Source organism: Drosophila subpulchrella, chromosome 3L, assembly GCF_014743375.2.
Source record: "Drosophila subpulchrella strain 33 F10 #4 breed RU33 chromosome 3L, RU_Dsub_v1.1 Primary Assembly, whole genome shotgun sequence".
Classification (NCBI taxonomy): Eukaryota; Metazoa; Arthropoda; class Insecta; order Diptera; family Drosophilidae; genus Drosophila; species Drosophila subpulchrella.
Window position 1 is genome coordinate 24,783,301 of NC_050612.1, and position 25,905 is coordinate 24,809,205.

Below are 25,905 nucleotides of genomic sequence, written 5' to 3' on the forward strand. Positions count from 1 at the left end.
CAGAGGTTCTGTTCCGTTCTTTTTGTTATTGTTGGTAGCTTAGGCCTTTTGCTTATTGGTTTTAATGGTAGTTTTCAGTTCCGGTTCGTTGTCTTCTTCTTTTTCTGCAGCGGGCACTATGCCGTTAGATTTATATGCCTACTAATTGACGAACCTTCGCTAATGAAAGAATATTTTCTTACCAAACTTAACGGTTCGGAAAATGCCCAGTAGAAGAAATTGAGACGGAAAGAAAAGATACGAGCATATATATATCGAATGAACTTAAAAAGGCTATGAATGATTCCAATTGGAGAGTCTGGATATATTTAATTCCCTGTTATGGGGGAAAATTTCAAAATAATACGTGTTTTACTTTTAAAACAAACTATCCCAAGTTAACTAATGACCCTTTAATAATAAGCATTGAAAAGAAAAATTATTAACAATAATCAACACCCATCAAAAAATAATGTATTATTTACTCGCTTAATTAATTAATTCATAGCCCAAAACCTTTACATTGTCCATTTTAAGTTCGTATATTTTTTAGCTTTATTATCTGCTTTCATTTTTTCTTCATCAATTACAGTCAGGGCTTTATCAATTCATAATGCCTCATATCACAATTTCTTTGAACTGCTTTTTATCTTTGTTATATTTTATTTCCGTTTTTTATTTTATATCATCAATTTCATCATTTATCAATTTTATGCCACACTTCCATTTTCCATTTTTTTAATTTTTCGATAAAACACTTGACAGACTTGTTCAACCGCACTTTTCAATTTAAGATCAATCAACCAATATATTTGCCAGAGGGCACGAAAATTGGAAACATGAGGCGAGTGGGGTTTTATTTTGATTAAGGTTTTTTCACAACAGACCATATAATTAACGTGTTTTGGTTTGATTTCGTTTTTGTTTTATTAAATAAGCGTTTAATAAGCCAAAGGCACCTGACACTGCTGATAAACGATTTCGATCGATAAAGAGGTAACAAAAAATATATAGAAAACACACACGAATTGAGGTAATTTTGGTTGAATTTTAAACCTTTTATTTTGGCTATTTTGCCTCAGGAGAGCAGCAGCAGCAGCTGCATTTTCCTAAGCATTTTCCTTGGCAGTTGCATTGCCCAACAACAAAACACCCGCGCGAGAGAGCGCGAGAGAGACAGAGAGGGCGGCTTTTTTCGCTTTTCCGCTTTTTGTAGTGTTGTTAACGCGGCAAGAGTTAAATGCAATCTGAGAGAGGAAAGCGCTATAAAGTCGGCGCCAAGTCGCGGCCCCACCTCTGCCGCTGGCGGCGTCGACGCTGACGGCGGCAGAGACCGCGACTTGTTTTGGGTGCCCAAAAAACGAAAAGAAAAACAAAAAACCAGAGCCCCAAAGCAAAAACAAAACAAACGCAATAGAAAAATGCCACTAATGCGACTTAGTGTTGGAAATTCGCATTGTATGCACTCGGAAAATAGTATTGCAGCTACTTTAGAAAATCTATACTTTGTAGCAGTGAAATAACTTCCAACTGAAATATAATAGAAAACTTTTTCAGTAAAAGTGCTATAAAAATACATTAATTTATATTATGTTTAATTTTTGGAATATCAGCCTACCATTTTTTTTTTGTTTTGCTGTGTTTGCTAATAATTTTTATTTAATTGTAAGGGTATTCTTTTATTTTGTTTAATTTTAGTCTTTTCTGCGAAATTCGGTATAATTTAATTTTGCGTGTTTATTAATTCTTTATAATGTAGTCAATAAGTCTAATTTTTGTAATTAAATTAATGATGATCGTGACAGCCAACTTCTTGAGAAAGAAAAAGTTAGAAATACTTCTGCGGTCAAGATGGAATGGTTACATATTTATTTGTGGTTTTTTTTACTTCGCATATGGCAATAGGTTTTTCAGTGTGTATACCTTAATAGAGATTTGCAAAGTGCATTTGGGTAAAGTGGATAGAAAGGCTTGAGGGAAAGGTAATGGGAGACGGCAACAGAATCGAGTGGAAAGAATCAAAAGCGACATATGCGAGAGCATCACTTGAACTAAATTGAGTCAATTAAAAGTAATGGAAAAGAAAATCAAAGGAAAATGAGTCAGGGCAGAGTACTGGTCAGGGTGCACCAGATGAGTCTACGAGTTTGTCTGTAAAATGAGTAATTTCACCCAAATTTTAACACGTAAAAATAAATTTTTTAAAAGGAACCCCATGGTTTTAGTTTGTATTACACATTATCCCCTTGTTTGAGCAAACCATGAATGCCATTTTGTTGTATTTTAGGCTCCCATATATTTTCGTTGTCGTTTTGCACATTTACTTAAAACATCGAAAGGTTAACTAAAGTGTGTTTCAAGTGTGAATATAGTAAGTCGGTTCGCACATTAACATTAAACTTCGGAAAGGATAATTACAGCGTTTTTCAAGTGTAAGTATAGTAAGAGTATTTTCGGTGTAGCAGTGTACTAGCTCCCTTTTAAAGGGAACCGCAGTCTGCGATGATGATCTTCTTGCTGGTCTTCCCGTCTTGGGATCCGTATGATTCCACCTTCTGGACAATATCCATTCCCTCCACGACTTTGCCAAAGACGACGTGCTTGTTATCCAACCAAGTGGTCTCGTCAGTGCAAATGAAGAACTGAGATCCATTGGTGTTGGGCCCGGCATTGGCCATAGATAGAGTACCAGGTCCAGTGTGCTTCAGCTGGAAATTCTCATCGGCGAACTTATTGCCGTAGATGGAGCGTCCTCCGGTTCCATTTTGTTTGGTGAAATCGCCACCTTGGCACATGAACTTCGGGATCACGCGATGGAATGGAGAGCCCTTGTAACCGTAGCCCTTCTCCCCAGTGCAGAGGGCACGGAAATTCTCCGCCGTCTTGGGCACCACATCCGATCGTAGTTCCATCACGATCCGTCCGATATTCTCACCTCCCGCAGATATGTCGAAATATACACGCGGCAACGACATCTTCACCGCAGAAGCCGATAATTTACGTAAGAAAGCCAGATCTATTAGGATTAATGTCTTACTTTTACGCCTTGTCCGAAAACAAGAAAACAAAAAATATTTACCGGATAAGTTGTTGAAGACAGGTTGATAGAAATAAAAATAAATTCCAAGAGAACCTTACAGCCGAACAGTAAGAACTGAACTGACCTTTTTGTTGAGCTGTCTAGGAATCTAAAAAATAGGCTGGCTGAACAAAACGGCACAGCCTCCTAAATATAACAACTGAAAACAAAGCCTGCTGTTCACATGTTTTAAATAATTTTGAATCGCTGAAAAAGAGACTACTTGATTCAATGAAATGCATTTCAATTATATCATGAATTTTGTACAGATGGACCTAAATAAAACATTCTATAGATTAATACCGGTTCTAAAGTTCCCCCAGATCCCATGCACCCACTGTTTGCTTTCCTTAAACTTCCCACTGCGAAATATTGCAATCTTTATTTACTCTTCTAATTTGTTTAACCGACTCTTTAATCAACGCAAGACCCGCAGATCGGAAAACGTTTAAAGCCAGCACTATTTACTTTTCATTTGCAGCTGTGTACAAACTTTATATATTCAACCGATGATTGTATGTTTGCATAATTAGGCAAAAATATAGTCAATATTTATGTGCCAAAGCAAAGAAAAACTGTGAGAATTATTCAAGTTTTAAAAATCTCGCTATTGCAATTTGAATTTATTCTCTTGTTTGTTTTCAGTACGACTCCTTTAAGCCTCACCAATTCCGATTTGTTTGCATTTAGCGTGTTTTGTGTATATGTTTATTATAGTATAGGCTGAGTTAGTTACCAAGGTAACGATTGCTTTTTGGGTAGATATACATAAGAATTTCTGAAGGGGGAACTAAGAAAGGTTGGTGTACGATAAGATTGGCTGGTTACCAAGGAAGTTGTAAACAAAAAGTTGAATAAAGTAAGCCACTTATATACATCTAGAATTTAAGAAAACTTTATAATGTCTTACATATTTATAAAATTTTGAATAAAGCTTTCAAAGATTTCCTTATGATAATCTTTCTCCTTTAAACCTAAAATAATAAACTCGATCTACTTTAATAAACCTTTAGTTTATCCCATCCCAAAATGCCAAAAGTTCAAGATGATTTAACGAAAGAAGTGCTGGCAAAAAAAGGTAATTCACACGTAGGCCGTAATTGTTAACTCAACTCTCCACTGGCTCATTATTTATAATAAATTGTTGTGCGGCCAAATAGCGAAGACAAGAAAAGATACAACCCATAGTTGGCCAAGACAAGTGCTGCCCCAACTGAACTCGAACTCGAACCCGATTCGATTCGATTTGCTTTGACTAGTTACCCATTAATGTAACGCCCCGTTTGCCTTGGACAACCTTGTGCAAAAAATAAGATACTAAAAGCCAATATGACGTAATGGAAAGCGTAGGATTTCTACTTGCCAACTGCTCCCACTGCCACGCCCCCAGAAAATAGGCGCCTCTTTTTGGGAGTGAGTGTGTGTGGGAACATAAATTCACATAATGGCCAATTCTTCGGGCGATTTTTCAGCTTAGATAAAAGGCAGACAAGAAACACTTTTGTGGGTTCGTTTTAACACTTACGAAGTGGAATCGGTAAGATAAGAGTGCTTGAGGTAGTTTGTGCTTTTTGGCCATTGTTGTGCTTACCTGGAAGTAGAGGAAAATAAAGAACGAATTATTATTAGATTTGGGATGGCAAAAATTTAGATAATGGATATGGAAATGAGGTGAATGTAAAGTCAACATTAGAACAACTTTAATGTCAAGCAGTAATAGGTTTAAGATAGGGTAGAGGGGAAAAAGGGAACAAACCGGAAACAACAAAGAAAATGTAAAATCAAAAGCAAACAGGCCCTAGAAAAATGTTTCTAAAAATGCTAGACCAAGAATAATATTTTACCGTCAAGAATAGCTGTAAAACCCCATTAAAAATATTTATCGCAAGCCAAAAGACCGTTTTACTAATCCCCTGCCCTCATCGATCGATCCATCAACTGCAAACCGGCAAAGAAAATCGGTTTCTGCACCCACTCTCCACAAAAAAAGACCACTGAAAATGGGTTTTTGTCTAGCAGTTCGTGCCATTCCATTCGCCACCTGCTATAGGGTCGTCTTATCGATTAAACAATTTTGCTGGCACCTTTGACGCCCACCTTCAAGACCCGCTTTCACAAGTCGAGGCCCGGCACAACATAAAAATTATAAAGCCGAGCCGAATGAGATATGGAGGGGAAAAACAAAAATAATACGAAAAACGAAAATCAATTTTTAACCCAAATGTGACGTTGACCCAGAAACCATCGAAATCCTAAAGACAAAGAGACCCACACACAACGAATTGAAGCATAAACGTTGCAATTATCATAATTAATGCAAATGCGCCTTAAAGTAGACCGAAGTAAAAACGGAATTAAATACTCAGAGACGTTTACGAAAACGTTTAGCCCAAATGGGGTAAAATTGCTGTGATAGGATAGATGTTGCAAGTCCATTAGGGGGAGGTTAATTGTTTGGAATGACAGAGAAATGGGTGGCTTAGTCATACTTCAATTATATTTTGTAGTTTTTAAGTGGTTCGTACATTAAGAAAGTCATAAAGAAATAATTCATCCTGTGGTCTTTTATGTTGATATTATTACTAAGAAGGTTTTTATGGCACCAAGAAATTGTAATCAATATAGTGGTCTCCAATAAAACCAAATAAAGATTTCCTTTCCTGCACACTTTTCTTTGTTTTTTCCATCCTGCTGAGCCTCATTTGTATTCCATTTATTATATTTATGCATTCTATTAGCCAAACACCTGGTGGTAGTTTTTTGTTTATGCGATGTCTTGTAGGTGGCTGTTTCCAGTAGACGCCTTCAACGGCAGAGATATATGTATATATGGCCACGGGAGCAGACAAAGTCGGGTAGATATTCAATTCGGAGATTACCAAATCCTAAACATTTTGCTTGGGCAACTTGAGTGATGTCGTCACCGCAGATACTCCACTTGTGCATGTATTAACCCAAAAAAAAAGAAGAAAAACAGATTTCTTCCCCACATCTCTTGCATACTCTGACAATTGAACAAATTGCAATTGTGGCATTGTCTTGGGCCTGCCTACAGTTATAATTGCATAAGTGCGACGATGCAAAACAGCTGGAAAGAGTCTAAGGCGAATGCAGATTTTAATCAACCTCTGACAGCGCTGGGAAAACTGGGAAGCCGATGTCAAGATCTTCGCATCCCAAAAACCTTATGTAATATGTTCGGTTCGATCCAGTGCGATTCGTCGTTTCTTCCGCATTAGATTGTCTGAAAAAGTGACCTCAGCTTAATTAAGCCAGCGGAGCATTGAGAAAATTTGGAACTGGGTGCCGAAATTTAGGCCAACAGAAGTGAAAGAAGAATTAAATAGAAAATCGTATTTGGTGCAGTGAAAATCTTTTTGGATACGCTTAACACTTTCCTGGGCATCGGGCCAAGGTGAGATGTGGAAAGTTTCTGGGCTTTTCACCGTCTACTTTCTGCCAGGGGTTAAATTTAAAACTGTTTTGACCGAATCCATTTGAGGTCACACCACCTTTACTTTAGTTACTTGCGTTTAAGAAATAAATACTCAACTCATTAGTCCTAAGAATTATGCGTCGTTATGTTTATAAACATTATATAATTCATATAAGGGATACAGTTATCGCAGAAAACATTCTCTTCTTTAATAAACCTTCTGTTTTTCTACTCGCAACTCATTTGGTATTCAACGCCAAATTTCACACAACAATCAAGCCAAATGCGACGCACTTCTTTGACTTGTAATGATCTTTTGGCCCAGCTCCACCTGTTCCTCACCTGGCCAAAGTGCCCTCCCCTCGCCCACAAGTTCCACTTCCGTTTCCCGTGGGCCTGTTGCATAAAAGAACAATCGCACAGGGGCGTTTAAAAATTGATTCGTACGTGAGATTTTTCTCAAAAATCATTTTCACTTCTGTTCGTTTTTGTTTTTTTTTTTGCTTTGTTTTTTCCTGTGTGCTTTTCCACCTTTCCTTTTATGGTCGTTGCTGGTGACTTTTACCAGCTTCATACTCCTTTTATATGTTTATTTTTAGCAATTATGCAGAAAGCAATTTTACACCTGTCCCGATCACCATTACATTTGTGTATTCCTATCACTTGATTTTTATTTTCTTTGCTTTCTTTCAGGAAATCTTAAAGTGTAAGATGGCAGGAAAGAAAGCCTTTGTCTGACCTTTTTAATGATTAAATAGGGGAAAAAAATAAGGTAGGTATTCAACAAATACTTTGCATAATTAAATAGTTTCACTTTAGAAGTAATTATGCCACAATTTGTATAAAATAAAAGAAAAGTGGTAAAAATTAAAATTAATATCGGGTCCAAAAACAATAGTTATGGAATCTAAAAGAGCAACTTTGGGTTCCCATTCTGGAAGCCATTGGACATACGAAAAAATCAGACATGAAAATGGGTTAAAATGTTTCCCCTCTTTTAAAAGAGCAATTTAAATGCAGAATATAAGAGAATTTTACCACAAACTCAGAGGTATCACACTTCAAAATCGGGATCCAATAACCCAAGTTATGGAATCTTAAAGTCCAGTTTTGGGTTCCCATTCTGAAAGCCGTTGGAAATACGAAAAAAATAAAACATGAAAATGCGTAAAAAAAAAATTTTGTTGTAGAATTTAAAAAATATTTCACCACATACAGTAACTGAAACATCTGCTTTGGTCAATTTGACTAAAAACAATTTAGTGTGCGCAACAACAAAAGTTTTTTACTCTTCCTCATATGTATATTCAAGATGTTTCCCACAAGGAAAAGCGAAAATATACCCTATAGGCCTCGTGATGATTTCCCGACCTCTTTGGCACTCAATCAAAAAAGCTCTTACTTGGCCAGTGGGAAATCTAATTGGCGGCAATTCGAGAGAAGGCTGAGTGAATTTCAATGACCTTGAGGCGCCAATGCACTCCCCCATTGGCCATGGCCAATTGCGGAGAGCCTGCTGAAATGCTTTTGCTTTTTTCGCTTTATATAATGTAATAGTCGGCGCAGTACAATCGGATTCGATCCGCAGAGATCGCGATAGACAACAGCAACCCACACCAAACCAAAGCACTGAATTTCACCTGCGAGGTAGCCACGAACTCCCAGTGAAATACCAGCGAAGGTGACTGCCACGGCGATTGAGGGAAAGAAAACACGTTTTATTTCATTGCGGCCGAAGATCCAAAGTGAAAAGTCACAAATTCACTTTTCCAGGGAACTTTTTTCCCAACAAACAAACATAAGAAACATTTTCGGAATTTCGTCTCAATGAAAATGATTTTCAAGCTCACACACATGAAAGTTGGTAAATTAGTTTTTGCAATTTCGAATTCGGTTCAAGTGCAGATTATTCCCCTTCATCAGGGAATTTTGTTGATGAAATATCAAACATTTTCTGCCAATTCATACAACGGTAGATTTACTTATTTGCTCCGTTATTTTATGCCATCTAATGGTTAAACTTTGAAATCAAATTGTGCAAGATAGTATGTGTAATAAGTTAAATAAACAAATTTGCGAACGATATCTAATTAACTGAGCAAAACCATTTTTAACTAGCCCCTTCTTGATACGGAAAATGATCAGTAGTAGTTAATATTATTATTATTTATTTTATTTAATAGATGTACTTACCCTATAATCGTAGTCATGACGATTCTCCAAGCTTATGTCGCTGTACATGTCTTCAGTTGTATCACAGTTGGAGCTACGGCCCGATGAGTTAAAGCTCGATGATCTGTAGAGTTGGCTGAAAAAAAAGGATTAAATATTTTAATTTATGCATGTTATTAATTGATTTTTCTCCTATTTTTTATATTCTTCATTCTCGTTCTTCTATGTTCCTACACTTTTTTAAAGCTAAAAAATTCAATATTTTTGAATCAAGGCGCCATGTTATCTTCCTCTACCATTTTTCCCTGATCTTTTCTAACAGAAATGTTAAGATGTAACGTTTTCTAACAGCGCTGCTCTGCCACTGTTAGAAAACGTGCAAGTGTTTCATTCGACTTCCGCAAGAGGTCGCTAGAATCCATATCCACGCTAGTGGCAACTTTAAATGAAGAAATTAAAATTCTGAGAATTTAAAAATCTGGTTTAAGTCTTTACTAAGGCAGAGCAAATTTTTTTTCATTTTCTATCAAATTGAAAATTGTTTTAATTCGCTCAGGTCTTGTTCGATTCGCCGCAGTTTGTTCGAATTCGACGTCTACTCGGCGAATTCCTAAGACATACACCTAGCATGTAAGTTACATTCTCCTCCATGTAATTAACATGGTTTTTGGCGCCACCTATGTGAAACAGCATAAACCAAGCGATTTCAGAAAGTGTTGCATACTTTTCGACAGAAAGACAGACTACGGTACTATGGGTCAAATCACCACTTTTTGTGGCTTGTTTGTTTATAATATTTACACGTTTTTTGTATAAACTCAAATTTTCTTACTAGATAAAAATCTTTCTTTGGCAGAATAGAAGTATGTCCTTAAGCTACCCTTTTTATGGAATTGACACAAATCGATTGCCCCATAGTCACACAAAATTATAAGAATGTGTCTTAAATTAAATGTGTTTTTAACTTACCTGGCTAAGGCATTTGAACTGATCTGTCTGCGACCGGAACTGAAAGCACAGATAAAGTATGGATTAGTAAGTTAAATATAATGCAAAGAGTTTTCACACTTCACCAGCAAGCCACCAAACCACTAAGAATGGATAAATACAAGTTTAACCCTAAGCCTAAACCAACCACAACCTATAGAAGCCCTTCAAAATGAAAGAAATTCTAGCAATTCGAAATGCAAATAAATTAGCTGGCATTGAGTGGCCAACAAAAAAGGCACTACCAACAAAGGCAACTTGTAAAACAACTTGACGCAGGCAGCCAAACGAAAATAAAAGGAAACCAAACACGTGATAATGAAAAACAGCCAGCCAAATTACAACAAAAAATGCGCCACCCACGCGAGCAGGTAAATGAAAAGTGGGAAAAGCCGAAATGCAGCCAAGAAATTGTAGCAGCAACGAAACGTCAAAGACAAAATAATTGCGAAAGATGTAGATGTACTACAGACAGATAAAAGAGCCTCAGATAGAGACAAAGGCGCAGACGACTGAATTTCGAGTAAAAGTGGAAAAGTGGGGGAAAATGTGTGTTTGTGTATAGTGCACATTGGGAAAATGGGTCAAAGGTGGGAGACATTTTGCAACTACCAGTGCTGAAAGCCAAATGAAGGGGAAAGGAAATGGAAGATGAAAACTGCCGGAAAAGTGTCTTTATTTATATATTTTTGTTGAAAGGTATTTGTAAAAAGTGAACTATATATTTTTTGGTCAGCTAAGTCGTAATAACAGGAGATAAAATATATAAAAAAATAATTTATTTAATTCATAATAATTTATTTAATTATTTTAATTGAGCCATTACAGCGCAGATAATTTGTTAGTATTAGAAAATCCCCCAACTCATCACTCATTACAAACAAAAAATGATTTTCAAACTATTACATCACCTGCATTTATGAGTATTTTGTTTTCTTTAATGCCTTCAAGCATTTTGCGGTTTCTAACCGAGGTGATCTCACATGGATAATTCATGGAAAATGTTTTGCTTTTAGTGGGGCCATTAATGCGTAGATATGAAAACCGCAAATAGTTTCCGTTTTGGAAAATTAAAAATAAGTAGACTAAAATTTGCAAAGCCAGAAAAGTTTGCAAACAAAACGTTAGATATTCCACTTGTTTCCCTCTCTCTTTGTCTTAGTTCGGCCCCAACTGAACTCATTAGCCCACTTTTGAGTGTAGTTGAGCTAAAAACATAAAACAAATCTATCTCATCTGGGTTTATGGCTCTCTATGAAGGCAACTTTATTTTATGTTTTAATTTACTTTATGTAAAAACAACCTACAAATTGAAGTTGCGTGCTCGTAAAAAATGCAAAAAATCTAAAAACAAGCCAGCAAATTATTGCAAATTGACCGAAGCCGAAAAGTGTTGGGGGGACCTGCTGCAAAGTGTTGCGCAATTTTTGCAGCCAAAAAGCAGAAGCAAAAAATGCAAAAAAAATCATTTGCGGTTAGTTGGATAGCTGTTTTTATGAGTCAGTGGTCCGGCTGGCATTTTATTGATGCAAAGTGAAGTTGACATTAAAATGGCAGCCGAAAAGTTGCAACTTTAAATTCGTCTGACTACAAAAGCCTGTTTTTTCAGCACTCAAAAGTTGTATTTTGCTAGAGGCAGCTGTCCACATACGGCATAATAAATAAATGCAGACTGAAGCACTTTGATCTGATGTAAAGCATTAAATGGAGTTATCTATTCAACTATTTTATAAAATAAAATAATTTCATAAAAGCATTTAAATTGAGTGTCGGGCAAATTTTACAATTTGTTTTATTATTATGTAATTAAAAAATGAGCAAATAAAATCAAAAAATTAACAAAAAATAGAAACGGAAATATGTAGCTTACATAAGCAAACTACTTATATGTACTTTTCTGGTTAATTTTTTGTTTGCTCACATTAATCTCCACAATAAATCCACATAAAACAAAACAGTAAAAGAAAATACCGAATCAAAAAATGACAGTTAATTGTAGACAAAAAATGATCAAGGTAATGGTATGTAATCTCTATAGCAACGAAAAAAACTGTTTAAATATGATTAAGGTCGTTGGCAGCATTTCAAGGAGTGTTGAAAAGGGGAGGGGTTTATAGGGGAGTGGAGTCAAAATTACTGAATCAGTTTTCATCATTTGGGTAACCTTGAATTTCGGAGGGGAGTGCTTGAAAATTTCAATGAAATTCGAGACTTTGACCGGAAATCGTGCAGCGGTTTTTCTTTTTTACAGACTGCTTACTTGAACTTCAACTGATGATTTTAAAATTCTCCACACAATCTCGAAGGTAATAAATCAGAAGATATATAAAAAGGTAAAGAAGTGGAGGTATAGGTAGAAAATCTGGCAAAGCATTTTACCAAAACACCTGTTGAATAACAAAGTCTACCAATTCTAACCTCTCCGTTTTATTTTTTTTTTACCGCTCATTGCAAGCTCATTACTCTACCTTTATACCCCCCTCGTTTATTCTATTCCCTCTCGCAATGCGTTCCGCTTCGTTAACCTTTGCGAGGGCGCGGGGTCAACTGAAAAGGGTGGGAATGGGAGGTGCACGAAAAACAGAGAGGGAGCTTTCAAAGGTATTTCAATTGTTATTTAGAATGAGTTGCAGTCATAACCAAATATATGTATTTTTGTGTAATTTCTAATGGTATTTGTTGGCCTACCAAAATTGTATAATCAGAAATAAAAGGTAACTAATGGGAACAAGGCTTTTTTACAAAAATAAAAGTTTATCACCCATTAAGAACGAGATAGATCAGGGGCTTATATATATTGATTACATTATTATAAAATTGTTCTCAGCCCCAAATATTTACAAATTGTACTGAATATATAGAGTACTTAAAATGGCCGTTTTATTATAATTTTTTGTTGCGCTCTTTATTTTATTTTTACAAGTTCTGTGTTGAGTATCCCTGATATAAGGTATTTTGTTCTTCCAGCTAGTTTACAAATACATCAACTTATTGGCTGATCGTCTCGCACTGAGATGACAAAAAACGCATCAGTTAAATTAACTTAACTACGTTTCCCTACGTCACTTGCACCTTTTAGCAAGAAAATGTTAATTGAATGCAGGGGAAATTCCCTTCCTCTCTTCAACTAAAGTCACCTGACAAAGGGACTCGTCTCATAACGAGTTAAGTCTTTTCACAGAAGTGGCAACCAGTTTGCCATACTTGTTATGAGGCCCGGCTTGAATTATAGTAAAAGTCAAACTTTAATGATTGTCAGACCTGCGCCGAGGGTCTTCCGAAATTAAATAATCAACTAAGTAAAGGTGGCAAAAGTTCCATGAACTTTGCTGCTTAAAATTCAAAACAAAAACAAGAAACAAACAATGGATACCAAGCCGAGTTTGGGTTTTACGGCCATGATCTCCCCGAGTTTCTTTTATTTCCAGCAATTCTCTTTGTTTTCCCCTGTCTTTCCTTAGTGCAATTTATGTCTCATATTTTGCGCGCCAATCCTCAAAGCGCGTCAATCAATCACGATCGGATTATGTAAAAATAAAGGAGGGAAAAGCAAACAAAACGGGGTAAAAATGAGCTAGACAAACACCTGTCCCCGTCAGGTGAGATTGACCCACATAATGTGGCGGAAGCTTTTTTTGGCAGCCCAAATCAAGTTTTCTATTGCAGAAATTGTTGTTCACAGCGAGACGCCTCAATGGTTTTGGGCTTACTGTTACTATTTCAGCGGTCTTGCCAAAGGGTGAAGCACACCTTGCCCACTCACCTGGCCACGCCCCCTCGCCCCCTCGCCCCCCTTTCAGGTGGTGCGGCTGGAAACCGCTCATTAAGCGCCTGGGAAGTTCAACTAATTGAAACTATTAAAAACAACATTTTTTTGAGTGCCTTAGTCTGGTTTTCGTCTGGTTACGAGAGTATCTTGTTTCTTGAAGATTTTTGTGGATAATTTAATTATGGAAAAAAGCAGAAAGGTATTCATTAAAATTTCAGAGAGCCGGAGAAAGAGGGGATGGTCAAAGAAATTGTAATTATGTATATGAATCTTTAAATTTTCTCCAAAGATATTTTTAAGGGCAAATCGTTTAAAACCTTAATTCATTTATTTTTATACATTTTTCTTTATAATAAATGGTCATTATAATTAATTAACTGACACAAAACTTTAGTTATTTATTTCTGAAAATTATTTCCCGTTCCGAAAAAACTTTTACCCCAAAGAAGCATTTTGTATGCCTCAGTTGGTTTCTTTAGAAATGGTAACAAAATTACTAGGGGTCAAAGAATGTCGCGATTGTTGCGATTTCCAAAGAAACAATGTCTTGAGTCACAGCAAATATAAAGAAGAAATGTCTTTTGTTGCCGGACAGGTGAAAGTATTTATGGACATGTGGGCGTTAGCTGTTCCAACTAACTCATTGTGGGCGTGTCTTGTGAGCTTACTTGAGAATTATATATGAGTATAACAAACAATATGAATACAACTAGGTGCAACAACAACAACAGATTGTGAAGGTTTTTTGGTGAGGATTCAATACGCACTTGTCTCTCAAATGACTGCGACGACGGTCATAAGGAAAATACTCAAAATATTCATCATCCATTTAGGCGGGATCTCTTTATTTTTATTTAATTGTTTATTAAGCGGTCTATATTTTTTCGTTGGGTTAGCTCATTTGGTTATCAGTTTTTACTGCCATTGGCCGCATTGTGAACGTCATTGACTTTAATTTGTTGATTTTAACCGATAAGGTCTACTTCATTATCTTTTTGATAAGATTAAAAGCTTGAAAGAGTTGAACCATAATTCTTTGTGCATTAAACAATTTGTAAGATACCATAGAATCCATTTAAGTGTCAAATCTCTATAAAGAATCTCTTTAAAATTTAATAAATGAAAAAGGAAAATGATTTGCGATATTGCAGAATATTAACTATGCGATTTATATGCTTAATAAATGCATTTACAGTCTTAGTGGCTATTTAATGATACATTTTGTTTAATTTCAAAGATACATAGTATATCAATAAGTATTGTCTGTAGACTTTGAACATAAGGAAAAGATTTGCACATTATGTGGCACTTGGCACTCGCATATTGATTTTTATTCAGTTATACATATAAAAAGGTGATAAAATATTTAATTGACAATAATATATAGTAAAATCCTTATTTGTAAACCAATATTATGGCTTTTTAAGACCTTCCAGGATATACGACTTTTTACACTACAGCTCAATTTGTTGCACCTCCATTAACTTCACTTTTGATTTGGTTTATGAGCCGCTCAGCAAATTGTTGGCTCGTTTTTGCCACAGAAAAGGAAATTTCGTTCGAGAAAACGCACTCGCACTCATCATCGGCATATTAGACACACTTTCGCAATTGACGGGTCCGCCAGCCACACTTCACTTTTCATTACGAATCTCCTCAAGCCGAACATCCAAGAAAAACCATACCGAACCCAACCGCAATTGTAGCAGCCGATGAGCGGATGGTTAATATTTCAGCAGCACGCTGTTGGAAATCGCTCTGATAACGTCGTTAAACGCTCTTTGCCAGCGAAATCGAAATCAAACTCAAAAATCGAAAAGAAAATCGCTGGAAAACTGCACTCTCGACTGCACTGACCAACTAGCAATGAAATCGTGGAGCCCCCCACGGGCAACATTTATATGGCTGCTCTCCGGGTAATTAAGGCTATATAAAACTGATTCGATTTTGATTGATGGCTCTGAACAATGCGAGCAGGAAAGGGCGTTAAAGCGGAGCTGAAGATGCGGTGAATGTGGCAATGGATCGAATGGATCAACTGCACTTCGGGACTTGGCTTTAAAAAGTCGATTACTCTTCCAACTCCTAACGCAATCAAGAGTCTTCAGTTGATTGGCTAGGTCGTTACTGCTTTTAAAAGGCGTTGAAATAAGGGTGTAATGTGGAAAGATGTGATTAGGAAACACGTAACTAATCTTTTTAGAAATCTAATGAGCAGAAGATACGATAGGTTCCAACAACTTGAGGTTTACTAGTGGTAAAAAAAGGTATCATAAATAAACTTATGCAATCATTTTTCCAGATTTTGTTTTTAATTTGAATTTTAAATTATTTTCCTTAAAGAAGCACCAAATTAATATTTTTATCTTCTTCGAATAAATAAAGGTGATTACAACAATTTATTATGTTAAAATAGAGCAATGTTAGGTTCTGAATACTCATGTGTGAAAATAAACTCTGTAAGAATATTCACTTTCCAAAAAGAATACAAACATTCTTTTAAAAACTCGAGTTCTTTAAAATATTTCAGAGGTTGTATTGCACAAAACTGAATAACTAGTTTCAAAATAGTCTAGTAAGCCTGCATCAACACCTTCCTATACACTTCTTTGTGCACATTCTGAACCACCTCTTTTTTACCTGCCTGTATACAAAGGGGGCTTTAATTTGGATGAATGCATGGGAAAAGTGCAGCACAAAAGGGCGTGGGCCCCTTGGAACCCAGGGAAAAGTCACGTGCAAAAGACGAGACACACATGTCGAAGATGGAGAAGAGGATAACGCACGAGAAGAAGAAGAAGACGGCGGCAAGACCCCCCGATTTTGCATGGGAATGTGCAGTATATAGCCAAAGACTGCGCTTGTTATTGCGGCTATTATGATGGTAGTTGAACGTCATTAAGGCGTGACGCCGTAAATTACCAAAGTGTAAGCTACAGCACAAAACTATGTACAAAATCTCATAAAACCGCGCAGCTCGAATTAAAAACGTTTTCTATTTCGTGGAAAGCGAAATTTATGGCCAAAAACAAAACCGACAAACAAAAAATCACAATTAAATCTATTTGCACAAATGTTTCACATATACGACGCGTAGTCTGGGGCCCCCAAAAAATATATATGTATATATAAAACAAAGCCCGCACACAGACACTTTCACATACTTTTGTTTTCTCAATGGATGCGGCGGAATTTTGTATGTTTTTCTTTTTATTATTATTTGGTTTTGTACCGGAACACTAGTCACAGACTCTCGGGCGATTAATAAATAATCAAATCGGGCCAAAACGACGACAGAAATTTGCCGACATCCGCACGCGGTTACAGTGAAGTTTGAACTAAAACCGAAAACCACATTCCAACTTTTTAGCCGCCTGCCAATCTAAAGGCGACCAAGAAACAGGTTCGAAGCCGGAGAGCCAAATAATAAACAAAGCGAAAAGCAGGCCAGAAGAGCGAACAAGTGTGTGGGAGAGCAAATGAGAGGGCCAAAACCATTTTCGTTGCCAGATAGTTTGAAATAGACAGGTAGCATTTAACACTGCACTAAAAGATATAAATAAATTGGAATTTTTTTTAGTAAAATTTCCTGACGAAATGGTTTTTTTAAAACTTTATTCAAACCTTTTACAAATGCTGTACTTAGCGATTTTTATTAATTTACGTTTTAAGGATTAGAAAATTAAAATATCATAAAATAATATTGGTCAAAACTGAATTTAACTGAAAACGTAAAACGTCAGTAATTGTTATTATATATTATTTGAGGCCTTAAGACACTCGCTTGATTTTTGACGAACCTAAAAATCATTTTCACAACATGTTGGAAATAGACCCCTCCATTCATAAGGCCTTAAGAAAAAATTTTAATTTATCAATAGATAGACAATATCATCCAAATAATATGATTTATATTTATATTTCTTATCCTTAAAATGTTTTATTGTATTTTAAGATGTTCTTTCTTTAATATTATTTTTGAAATTATTTTTCATAGTAACAGTAGTATCTTAATTTTTACAATCTGGCAACTCTTCTGCAGCCTCTCTGATTTCCCATGCAACTTGTTTGCTGCCAACATGTTGCCCGGGAAAACTAAAAACTAAAAGTGCACTAAAAACAACATCAACAAATCTGGCCAACAATGAACATTCTCAAGTGTGTATTAGATGGAAACTAACAAAAACCGAAGCCAAATTGGCGACAAGAGGTACTTTCGAGCTGTTTTTGGCTGCCAAATCATTCAAATGCATGCAAGCCACAAAAACGTGGAATTGTCGCCGAATCTGCCAATTAGCCAAGAAATGCAAGCCAGCTGCCAACAAAGTTTGGCCCCCGCAAAGTGGCTTGGAAAATGCCTCGATTAGGCAGCCGGTCACCTTTAAGGCTAATTGAGGGCCACCAACGGATAGACTGGGGAATTATGTGCGGCAAAATAGAGATAGACAATGAAATAGGTGAAAAGTACAATAAGAGACAATTTAAAATTGAAGGCAAGATGTCAAGGTTAGAGTAGGACTATCAGAAAATATAAGGAAATATTTCCAAGCGATTTAAAAATGTAAAAAAAGGAAAAAGGAACTAAGAATTATGTGATTGATGATTACACATAGTAACATTACTAGATTGTATTTAAGGATGTCATGATACCAAAAAATTACAAATCATTTTATTTAACAAGGTGCATCTGTTTACTTTTCTATGACAAGCATAAAAAGTAATTTATATTTTCCATCCTGGAGTCGGGACTGACATAATTGCACGTTTACGCATATTGCTCTGATTAAAGGCTCTTGGCACGTCTAAGTTATCTTTTAAGTCATGTGTATTCTTGGATATCTTCCGTTTGGGTTTTGGTTTTATAATGGGCTTCTTCAGGACACAAGGTTGCGTCACTAGGGAATTCTCTTCAAAGTGCACCCTATGTTTCACCAAAGGAACTTCTTGAGGCTTAGGTAACGGAATCTCAGGTTCTGGAATCTCGGGATCCGGTTCATTATTCTCTTGGTCTGCAGAAGTTGGTTCAACAATCGTTTCTCGATCCTTAGGTCCTGGAGAACTATCTCGTTCTTTTTTGGTCTCGCTCTCATACAAGGCACCAATTACATTGTTTACAACCTCTTCAGAATTAGTTTCCAGAAGCTGGGGCCCTATAGCCGCATTGAGGGCATCTTGCAACATGACCATATCCTGGCTTACGAACTGAACACGATCTCTCAGTGATTGGATCTCCGACATGGGCACCTATAGAAAAATCACATTTAACCCCCTCTGATGTAGGTATTCCGTATTTAAACTTACTTCATTCCACCGGCGCTTGAATGATTTAAATGCCATATAAGAGAGTCCTATCAGGAAAATCGTAAGAATCACCAGGTAAGTCGCGGATCGATCCCATACTAAGAATCTCCACAAGTCAAGGCCCTTGAGCATAAACCAGCAAACCGATTGCCAATTATAGCAGAACGGTGATATCTTTACCGATGTTTCTAAATCAATTTCTTGGCGTATTTCCCACATTTTACTGTTGAATTTTTTGATGATTTGGATCAAAAATTTGGATTGTCTTACACAAGGAGTTGCCTGCTGCTAGTCAAATTTGAACTGAAAGCCACAGGAGAATGGAAAACACTATTTTCTCCGATTGCTAGATTGAATAAAATTGGCTAACTATATGAAAACGGAATAGAATCTAAGGTCTTTTTTTAAAGTTCTTAATTTTTGCCAACTCTTGTTTTAAAAACAAATTAATAGTGGCGTTTTTACCATTCCCTTTTCATTTTCAGATTAAAATCTTTAATCTCTTCCCACAATTTTCCCTTAATTGTTCTCAGTTCTTTAAATGCATTTCCCCCCTCCATTTCCCAGCGCAGCTTTGTTGAATGCCAAGTGCAGAGACTGGGAAAAACATGTTCCCAGCAGATGAGCAAAAACAAAGGCATTTGCATGACAAATTCAAGTCGACCAGAGTTGTAGAAGCCATGGGAACATTAAGGTCCGGAAAGTTGTCAGAGCATCCACAATTTACAGCCTGCGTGGGGTTAACTGATTTCCACACGCCTTAAATGCAGAGGAATCTAATTACTTTTGCAGATTTCTCGCATTGTTAGAGTCTTAATAAAATGACATTGTAACTCACCCTATTACCCTATTGAAATTACCATGTCGGTCATTATTAAAGACATTGATACATGTGTCAAAACATTGATAAAATTATGGAAAATTTTTGGAAATTAAATGTTTTATTAGCATATGTTAATATTTTCAAAAGCCAAAGTAACCAATAACTCAATTTATCCAAAAATATTTTCTTTATAAAAGTTAATACCGATCCAAATCAAGTCTTTAAAAATATGTCAAAATCGATAAGACCTCCGCAGACTGAGTTTTATTTTGGGTCAATTTTTTTTTGCGACTTGACAAAAGTGCCGGCCTAAATTCTGAAGAGTAAACAATTGCCGCAAGATAAACCTGTTTCTGGACCCTCTCACTTCACTTCCTCTGATCGCTTGAGCGAAAAAATAAATTCCAACGGCATGACAACCCCAGCGAGTCAGCGAAACTTGTAAGCCAAGTTAAGAGGGAAGGAGTTGGCCAAAAGAGGGGAGCAGAAGAAAAGACCCGCATCTTCTACCTTCAACCTTTTCACTTCGTCCCCGAGAAGAGTTCACAAAAGCAGCCAAACTACTTTTGGCCCGAGAGCAGGAAACACGGTCCCCAGTTGACAAGCAGAACTGCCAAAGGAAGTTATATAAATACTAGCAGATCCCATCGCAGAGTTCTCATTCTATTAACTTAAATCTCTTGCTTTTAATCTGATAGATTTATTTGACTTTTGTTATGGTCTCAGTTGCAATTAAGTCCCGAGTAAGTAAGCAATTTCTTTTCGTTGTAACTTTTATGACAGCCCGCAAGCTATAATAATAAATTTCGGTTTTTGGGGGTGGTGGCGGAAGAAAAGCTCTTGAAAATTACCCAATTGAACATTCGGTTGTACAACAATTGAAAAAGGCGAAAAAGATGGGAAAAGACTGATAACTTATTTGGGCAGTCGGAAAATAGGCAATTGAGTAAGGCAACTAATGGAAAATTGGGAAAATATGAGCCAACTCATGGCCGAATTTAACAAATATGGAATCAAGTTCCCAAGAAAATTATTTCGTTACTTATAAGAAAAAAAAAACCATTTAAGTGTTCAATTAAACCAGATTTTATACCTAAATTTTAAAAATAAAATATTTAAAAATGGCAAAACATTTGAATAGTTACATTTCCAAAACTGATGGGACTAAAAAACTATTTAATTATAAAGTGTAACGTACCAGTAGGATTATTCATAATTAAATTACAATATGTTTATGTACAAATTATTAAACCAAAACCAAAATGGGTCAACAATGAGGGTTATGATACTTATGAAGCTCTACATGAAAACCCAAAAGAAAATATATTTGAGATGGCTTACTGTCTCATGGATCCCCAACGACGCTGGGATAAACTATCAGGATTGCTGTAAGAAAAATGTTTATCAATTGGGGAAACTATATCGATTTTTAGATTTTTTTTAGATAATAAGTATAAACATAAATACTTAAATTTGACAGCACTTTTTGTAGTTAAAAAAAATAGAAATAATATAATGGGTTATTTTCTAGATAGTGTGGACTGGTAAAAAAAAGGTTTTAAATCGTCTATGTCAGACGATCAAAATAAGACCTCATCACTGTATAATTTAAGAGAGTTATACCGGCTCTCTTACGATCAGGTGAATTGGAAACTCACCACGGCTTTAGCAAGTAGTTGGACAAAGGCGGAAATACCGAGAAAGAGACGGGTGAACACGACTAGAAAGAGAGGCATGATCGCTGTGATGTGAGAGATTCCGAGACCCGAAGACAGAGACACGCATGAATCACGGCCCAAAGCGTTTCATGTGCCCAAGACTGAGCATAGAAAAAACTGGTTTCAGTCTGTGTATGCATTTTTTATGCCCCACACATATACCCGAACCTACTCACAAACACAGGTTTACATAAAGAAAAGGTTAACTATTCAAATACGCTTTTTTAATGTTGCCACGGACAGACAAATTGAGAGTTTTTGAATTGATGAAGTCTCTGGGCCTGGTCAGCTTTATTTTTATGTTCGCGGCTATTACGTATTCAGCCCGATTATGTGTGCAACCTAATAAACGTCTGACAACTAAGGAAATTCGCATTCGCTTCGATTTCCATTTTGGGACCTGGCCCGATCAAATGGGCGAGATTACCTGGTGGGAGTTCGTCTCAGACTGCGCCTGGCCCAATTGTCCCGGGGCATTATGTTCAGTTCGTCATCACTGCAACAATGAAAGCGAGTTAATAAAGTAGTCAGGAGTTTGAACAATAGAAGTTTACAAGGCGTTTCAGTGTCAGATATTTCTAACGATTTTATTCAATTTGTACTAATAACAATTAAAATAAAAATGTTAATTTACTAAGCCTCATGTTTAGAGCACGACTGCTGCTAAATACGAAATCGTAATTGAAATATGTAATTGAATTCATTATTCTAAAACGGTTCCTTATCAAAGAAAATTTAATACTTAAGAAATGAATCGAAATATTAGATAATTATGTACATAAATTGTACAAAATAACAAATGTAGTTCTTTGTTAAATAACGATTTTCAAAACATGATGAATATTGATCTAATTTAATAATAGTTTTTTCCTACTGAAAATTTTTATTTTTATTTTGTAAGAAATATATAATATTAAAATAAATCGTTTGGGAGCCGGCTTAATTTAATTTTCTTTAATATTTTTAAGGGTTTCTATTCACAAATTATTATTAATTTAAATATTTAGAGTGTTAATGTATTATGTTTCTACTGAGACTTTATAACGCCTTGTATAGCATCTTTGAGGACTTACTCTTGGGGTGTTGATGAGCCGACGTGCGGGGCCAAATCGAGTTCGATTCCAGTGCTGCCATTTAAATTGTTATTTCCGTCGTTCGAGTGTCCACTGTGATTGTGCTGTGAGCTCGTATTGCCCACACTGAGATTATTATTATTATTATTGTTTATGAGGTTGCTGTTGTTGTTGCTGCCATTGGAATTGGTGCTGCGACCCTCACGAAGTTGGGTGGGATACTCATTTTCGCCATAGCCCTCAAAGGATTCGCCATCGGAAAGCGATGAACACTGGGATTTGGCAACGCCAGCTATTTTTTTTATAAAATTAATATATTAAAAACAATTTCATCATTATATCAAAGATATATCCGTACCTGTGCTGGAGGGCGGACTGCTGGGGGTGGGACTACTATCGCCGGACATTGTCTCCGCAAAGAGAAAATCATTTGTGCTGGCCTTTATCGAAGCATTGCCATTGGGCAACTGGATTCGGGGCATAGGAGCCATTTTGAGGGAAGAAGAACTGCAACTGAAATAAAAATGTAAAGGTTTAAGTTCGTTGTCTGCAAAATTCATTTAGCTATTCAATTGACTACAGTCATGACATGCAGGTCAATAGGTCAAAGTGCTAAACCAAATTCGACATGCAAGTGCAAAAAGTTTAGCAAAAGTAGGAAAAACCAAAGGAGACCATCAATACATTACTTATTGATTGGAAACTTAACGAGAAAGTTAGTTGGTCTTAAACTACCTAGTGCACTTAGTGAAATTAAAACCTTTGTGCAAACCTTATACCCTGAATAAAAGTAAAAATATCCTTTTTTAAATGAATAGACCTCCAAAATAAACTAATTGTTTAGGAATCCCTATAAATAATGTAATGGCATTTCCTTCATAACCAAAAATTGTCATACTATTTAGGAACAACAGGTGCCTTTTCCGTTTCCGGCAAAAGGAAAATGATAATTATCAGTCCAAACCCTCATTAACTAAATGGGTCGAGGTTTTCCTGAGGACATTACTTCCCTTACTGGTCACTTGCATTAGTCCCCACTTTCCCTCCCTTCAATTACCCAAAACTTTGAGGCATAACTAAGACCCTAAGTACTTTCATAGAAGTCCCCCGATCTAAGCGTGAGTAATTACCTATATTTCTTTTTTAATTGGTTGTGGCTCTGCCTCGCCATCATTTTCGGTTTTCTTTCCCGAGTTTCACGCTTTCGTTACTTTTGGGCATTGTCACAAAAAACCGGTGGGTGTTCGAAAGGAGATGGAGAATATGTAGTACAAACAAAAACCTATAGATACTGTGAGTACATTTGCCCCAGAGTTGATGTCTGATTGATTGAAATGTCAGGGCCGTTAGTTGTCGTAGAAAGCCGAATTAGGTCAGCTTTTGTTTTGGGGATTAGGAAAAATTACATTGACAAATAAACAGAATCAGAAAAAGATTGAGGAAAACGAGATAAAAAGATATATCCCGAAATGTTATGAAAACCATTTTCTGTTTTTAAATATTCTCCCATAATTTTGGGGGTATGAATCATACCTGAACATGAGTAAGGCGAGCATTTCTAAGAATTTGCATGATCATTTCATGATAAACAAAAACTCTCTCTAAATCACACACAATTTAAAAACGACCAAAAATATTATTTAATATTTGTTTTATATTTTTTGGAAAATTAACAAAGATCATTTGGTATATCATCTCTTTAAGTCTTTCCATTAATTTCTCCTGCTATAATCCAAATTACATATTCCATCATGGCCAACCACCCATCAATTTCATAATAAACTAACCATAAACTTGTGATTAAATATCGATTGTACGTTTAATTCGATGCAAAACGTTTTCAGCTGGTATAATATGCAATAATGAGCATACATATGTGATTAAAAGAGTGAGGTTCAAAAGAAAGAAAAGAAAATAGTAAACACACAGCCGGCAATCAAATCAAATGAAATCAAATCAAACATACCATTGACCAGCCCACAAAAGGAGGTGACTTGGAGGGAAATGCAAAAGCAAAAGAGCAACGAACCCTGGGCGAACCCAACGAAAAAAAACAACAAGTGTGCACTGAAAAAATCGATGAAAGTTACTCAAAATAAAACAAAGCTAAAAAAACCGCACACAAAATTGTTTTTTCCCTTATGCAATGTTTTCTTTGGCTTTGGTCGCTTTGCATAATGTTTTCAAGTTGGGCGTCAGTTTTTTATGAGAGCTGCCACCCCCAATGGTTCACATGGCTGAAAGCTATGACATTTGATTAACTTGGCTAATTCCGATTGCTGCAGTAGGAATTTCTCTAGAAAAGCCAAATATTTTTTGGAAATATTCATTATTACTTAAAAAATGATCAATCATAACATACAATAAATATTTTTTTATGCTTTATGATAACAATAATCTTCCTTTGTGACTTTTAAAATAAAGTTTTGTTACGTAATTAACGGCTTGACGTTGACTAGAGCCTTTTCTTATTTTTTCCCTTATATAAAATATACAAATTAGTTATTAATGCAAATGGCAATCTCTATTGCCAGCTGGTTTGGTCACAAAAAGGCAAGAAATAACTAAATCAACAACCAGCTAAGCGAGAAATGCAGTTAGAAGAGAAGCCAACCGCTCAGTTTACAGTTACTGCAGATGCTCGAGGGGCTTTAGTTTTTCCGAGCTTCCCATGAGTTTTCCCCCTCTGGCCATTGAGATTATAAAATATATTTCCCATGGACGGATTTCTTTTGTTTGCAGCTTCGTTGCAATTATCGTTACCTGATATGCAAAGTAAAGTAAGAAATATTTGAAATAGAAATAAATGAATAAAGAATTGTGTGAAATTTCAAAACAAAAGAGAGCCCCGAGATAGAGATAGGTGGTATTACCAAGCAAAGAATGTCGTGATTATATTGGGTTGAGCTTCCATTGGAGATCTGAGATTTTCAACATGCAACAATTTTGAGCGGAATTGAAACTGTGTTGCATTTTTGGTTGGTGACATTTGTCTATATATATATTCATTAAAACCTGTTCTGATATTTTATTTTATTTACCTAATACTAGACTTATATTCACTTTACAAATGTTCAATTATTTTATTTCCCGTGTTACCAGACTTTGTTACAATTTCCTTTCCTTCTGTATAATTTAATAATAGCTTTTATAAATTTAAATCATTTATTTTTCCTCATTCAATTCCATTTATTCACGTCCAATCTCACCCATATTCGCCTATTAGCCATTAACACAGTGACCCAATCCAGCCTTGAACCATTTCTCAGGCCACTTTCGATCCATTAACGGCAACAACAGAGAGCATAAAAATGAGGCACTGCAGTTCATAAGGCCGAATCATTAGCCATATGCTAAAGATCAAAAACCCGATCCCGCCCCCGCCAAAAAATGAACAAAACTCATATATGTCTGTTCAACTCTATATGGAATTGTATAATTATAGCACAAGTTGAGAATTGGAGGGGGCGGTACTGCGCTGACAGCATGCAACTGAATTTGGGTTTTATTTTTATTAGATGTTATCCGAGTCTTGACCAGCTGGCTGCCCTCCCCCGAGTTTCCCCTG

At 36.1% G+C, this 25,905-nt stretch overlaps 3 protein-coding genes across 11 annotated transcripts in view; all 3 read right to left on the bottom strand.

Annotated features, from left to right (window-relative positions):
- Nucleotides 1-25,905, bottom strand: part of LOC119555249 (rab11 family-interacting protein 4B) — a 44,408-nt gene that overhangs the window by 12,553 nt on the left and 5,950 nt on the right. For 2 of the 8 annotated variants that reach the window (XM_037866539.1, XM_037866537.1), the window contains exons 2-7: nucleotides 22,696-22,850; nucleotides 22,338-22,629; nucleotides 21,692-21,760; nucleotides 20,888-20,932; nucleotides 9,636-9,674; nucleotides 8,688-8,802 (exon numbers count right to left, since the gene is read on the bottom strand). In XM_037866539.1, the coding sequence (XP_037722467.1) occupies nucleotides 8,688-8,802; nucleotides 9,636-9,674; nucleotides 20,888-20,932; nucleotides 21,692-21,760; nucleotides 22,338-22,629; nucleotides 22,696-22,828 (693 nt within the window). In that variant the 5' untranslated portion in view covers nucleotides 22,829-22,850. Of the gene's footprint in view, nucleotides 1-1,035; nucleotides 1,211-4,511; nucleotides 4,650-8,687; nucleotides 8,803-9,635; nucleotides 9,675-14,189; nucleotides 14,405-16,586; nucleotides 16,721-20,887; nucleotides 20,933-21,691; nucleotides 21,761-22,337; nucleotides 22,630-22,695; nucleotides 22,851-25,905 lie in introns of those variants that run through there. The other 6 variants (XM_037866541.1, XM_037866540.1, XM_037866548.1 and 3 more) reach the window with 5 other exon arrangements.
- On the bottom strand, nucleotides 2,256-3,217 carry LOC119555252 (peptidyl-prolyl cis-trans isomerase). Of its 2 annotated transcripts, none has more exons than XM_037866550.1 (2): nucleotides 3,059-3,217; nucleotides 2,256-2,995 (listed from the first exon to the last, which is right to left on the bottom strand). In XM_037866550.1, exon 2 carries the CDS (start codon nucleotides 2,952-2,954, stop codon nucleotides 2,460-2,462), a length of 495 nt encoding a protein of 164 aa, XP_037722478.1. In that variant the 5' UTR covers nucleotides 2,955-2,995; nucleotides 3,059-3,217; the 3' UTR covers nucleotides 2,256-2,459. The 2 variants fall into 2 exon arrangements, with proteins under 2 accessions (XP_037722478.1, XP_037722479.1); XM_037866551.1 differs by having other exon boundaries at nucleotides 2,256-2,954; nucleotides 3,059-3,213.
- LOC119555251 lies at nucleotides 18,054-19,038 on the bottom strand. Its single transcript, XM_037866549.1, has 2 exons — nucleotides 18,724-19,038; nucleotides 18,054-18,666 (listed from the first exon to the last, which is right to left on the bottom strand). The coding sequence occupies exons 1-2, from the start codon at nucleotides 18,940-18,942 to the stop codon at nucleotides 18,145-18,147; spliced, it is 741 nt and encodes a 246-aa protein (XP_037722477.1). The 5' UTR covers nucleotides 18,943-19,038; the 3' UTR covers nucleotides 18,054-18,144.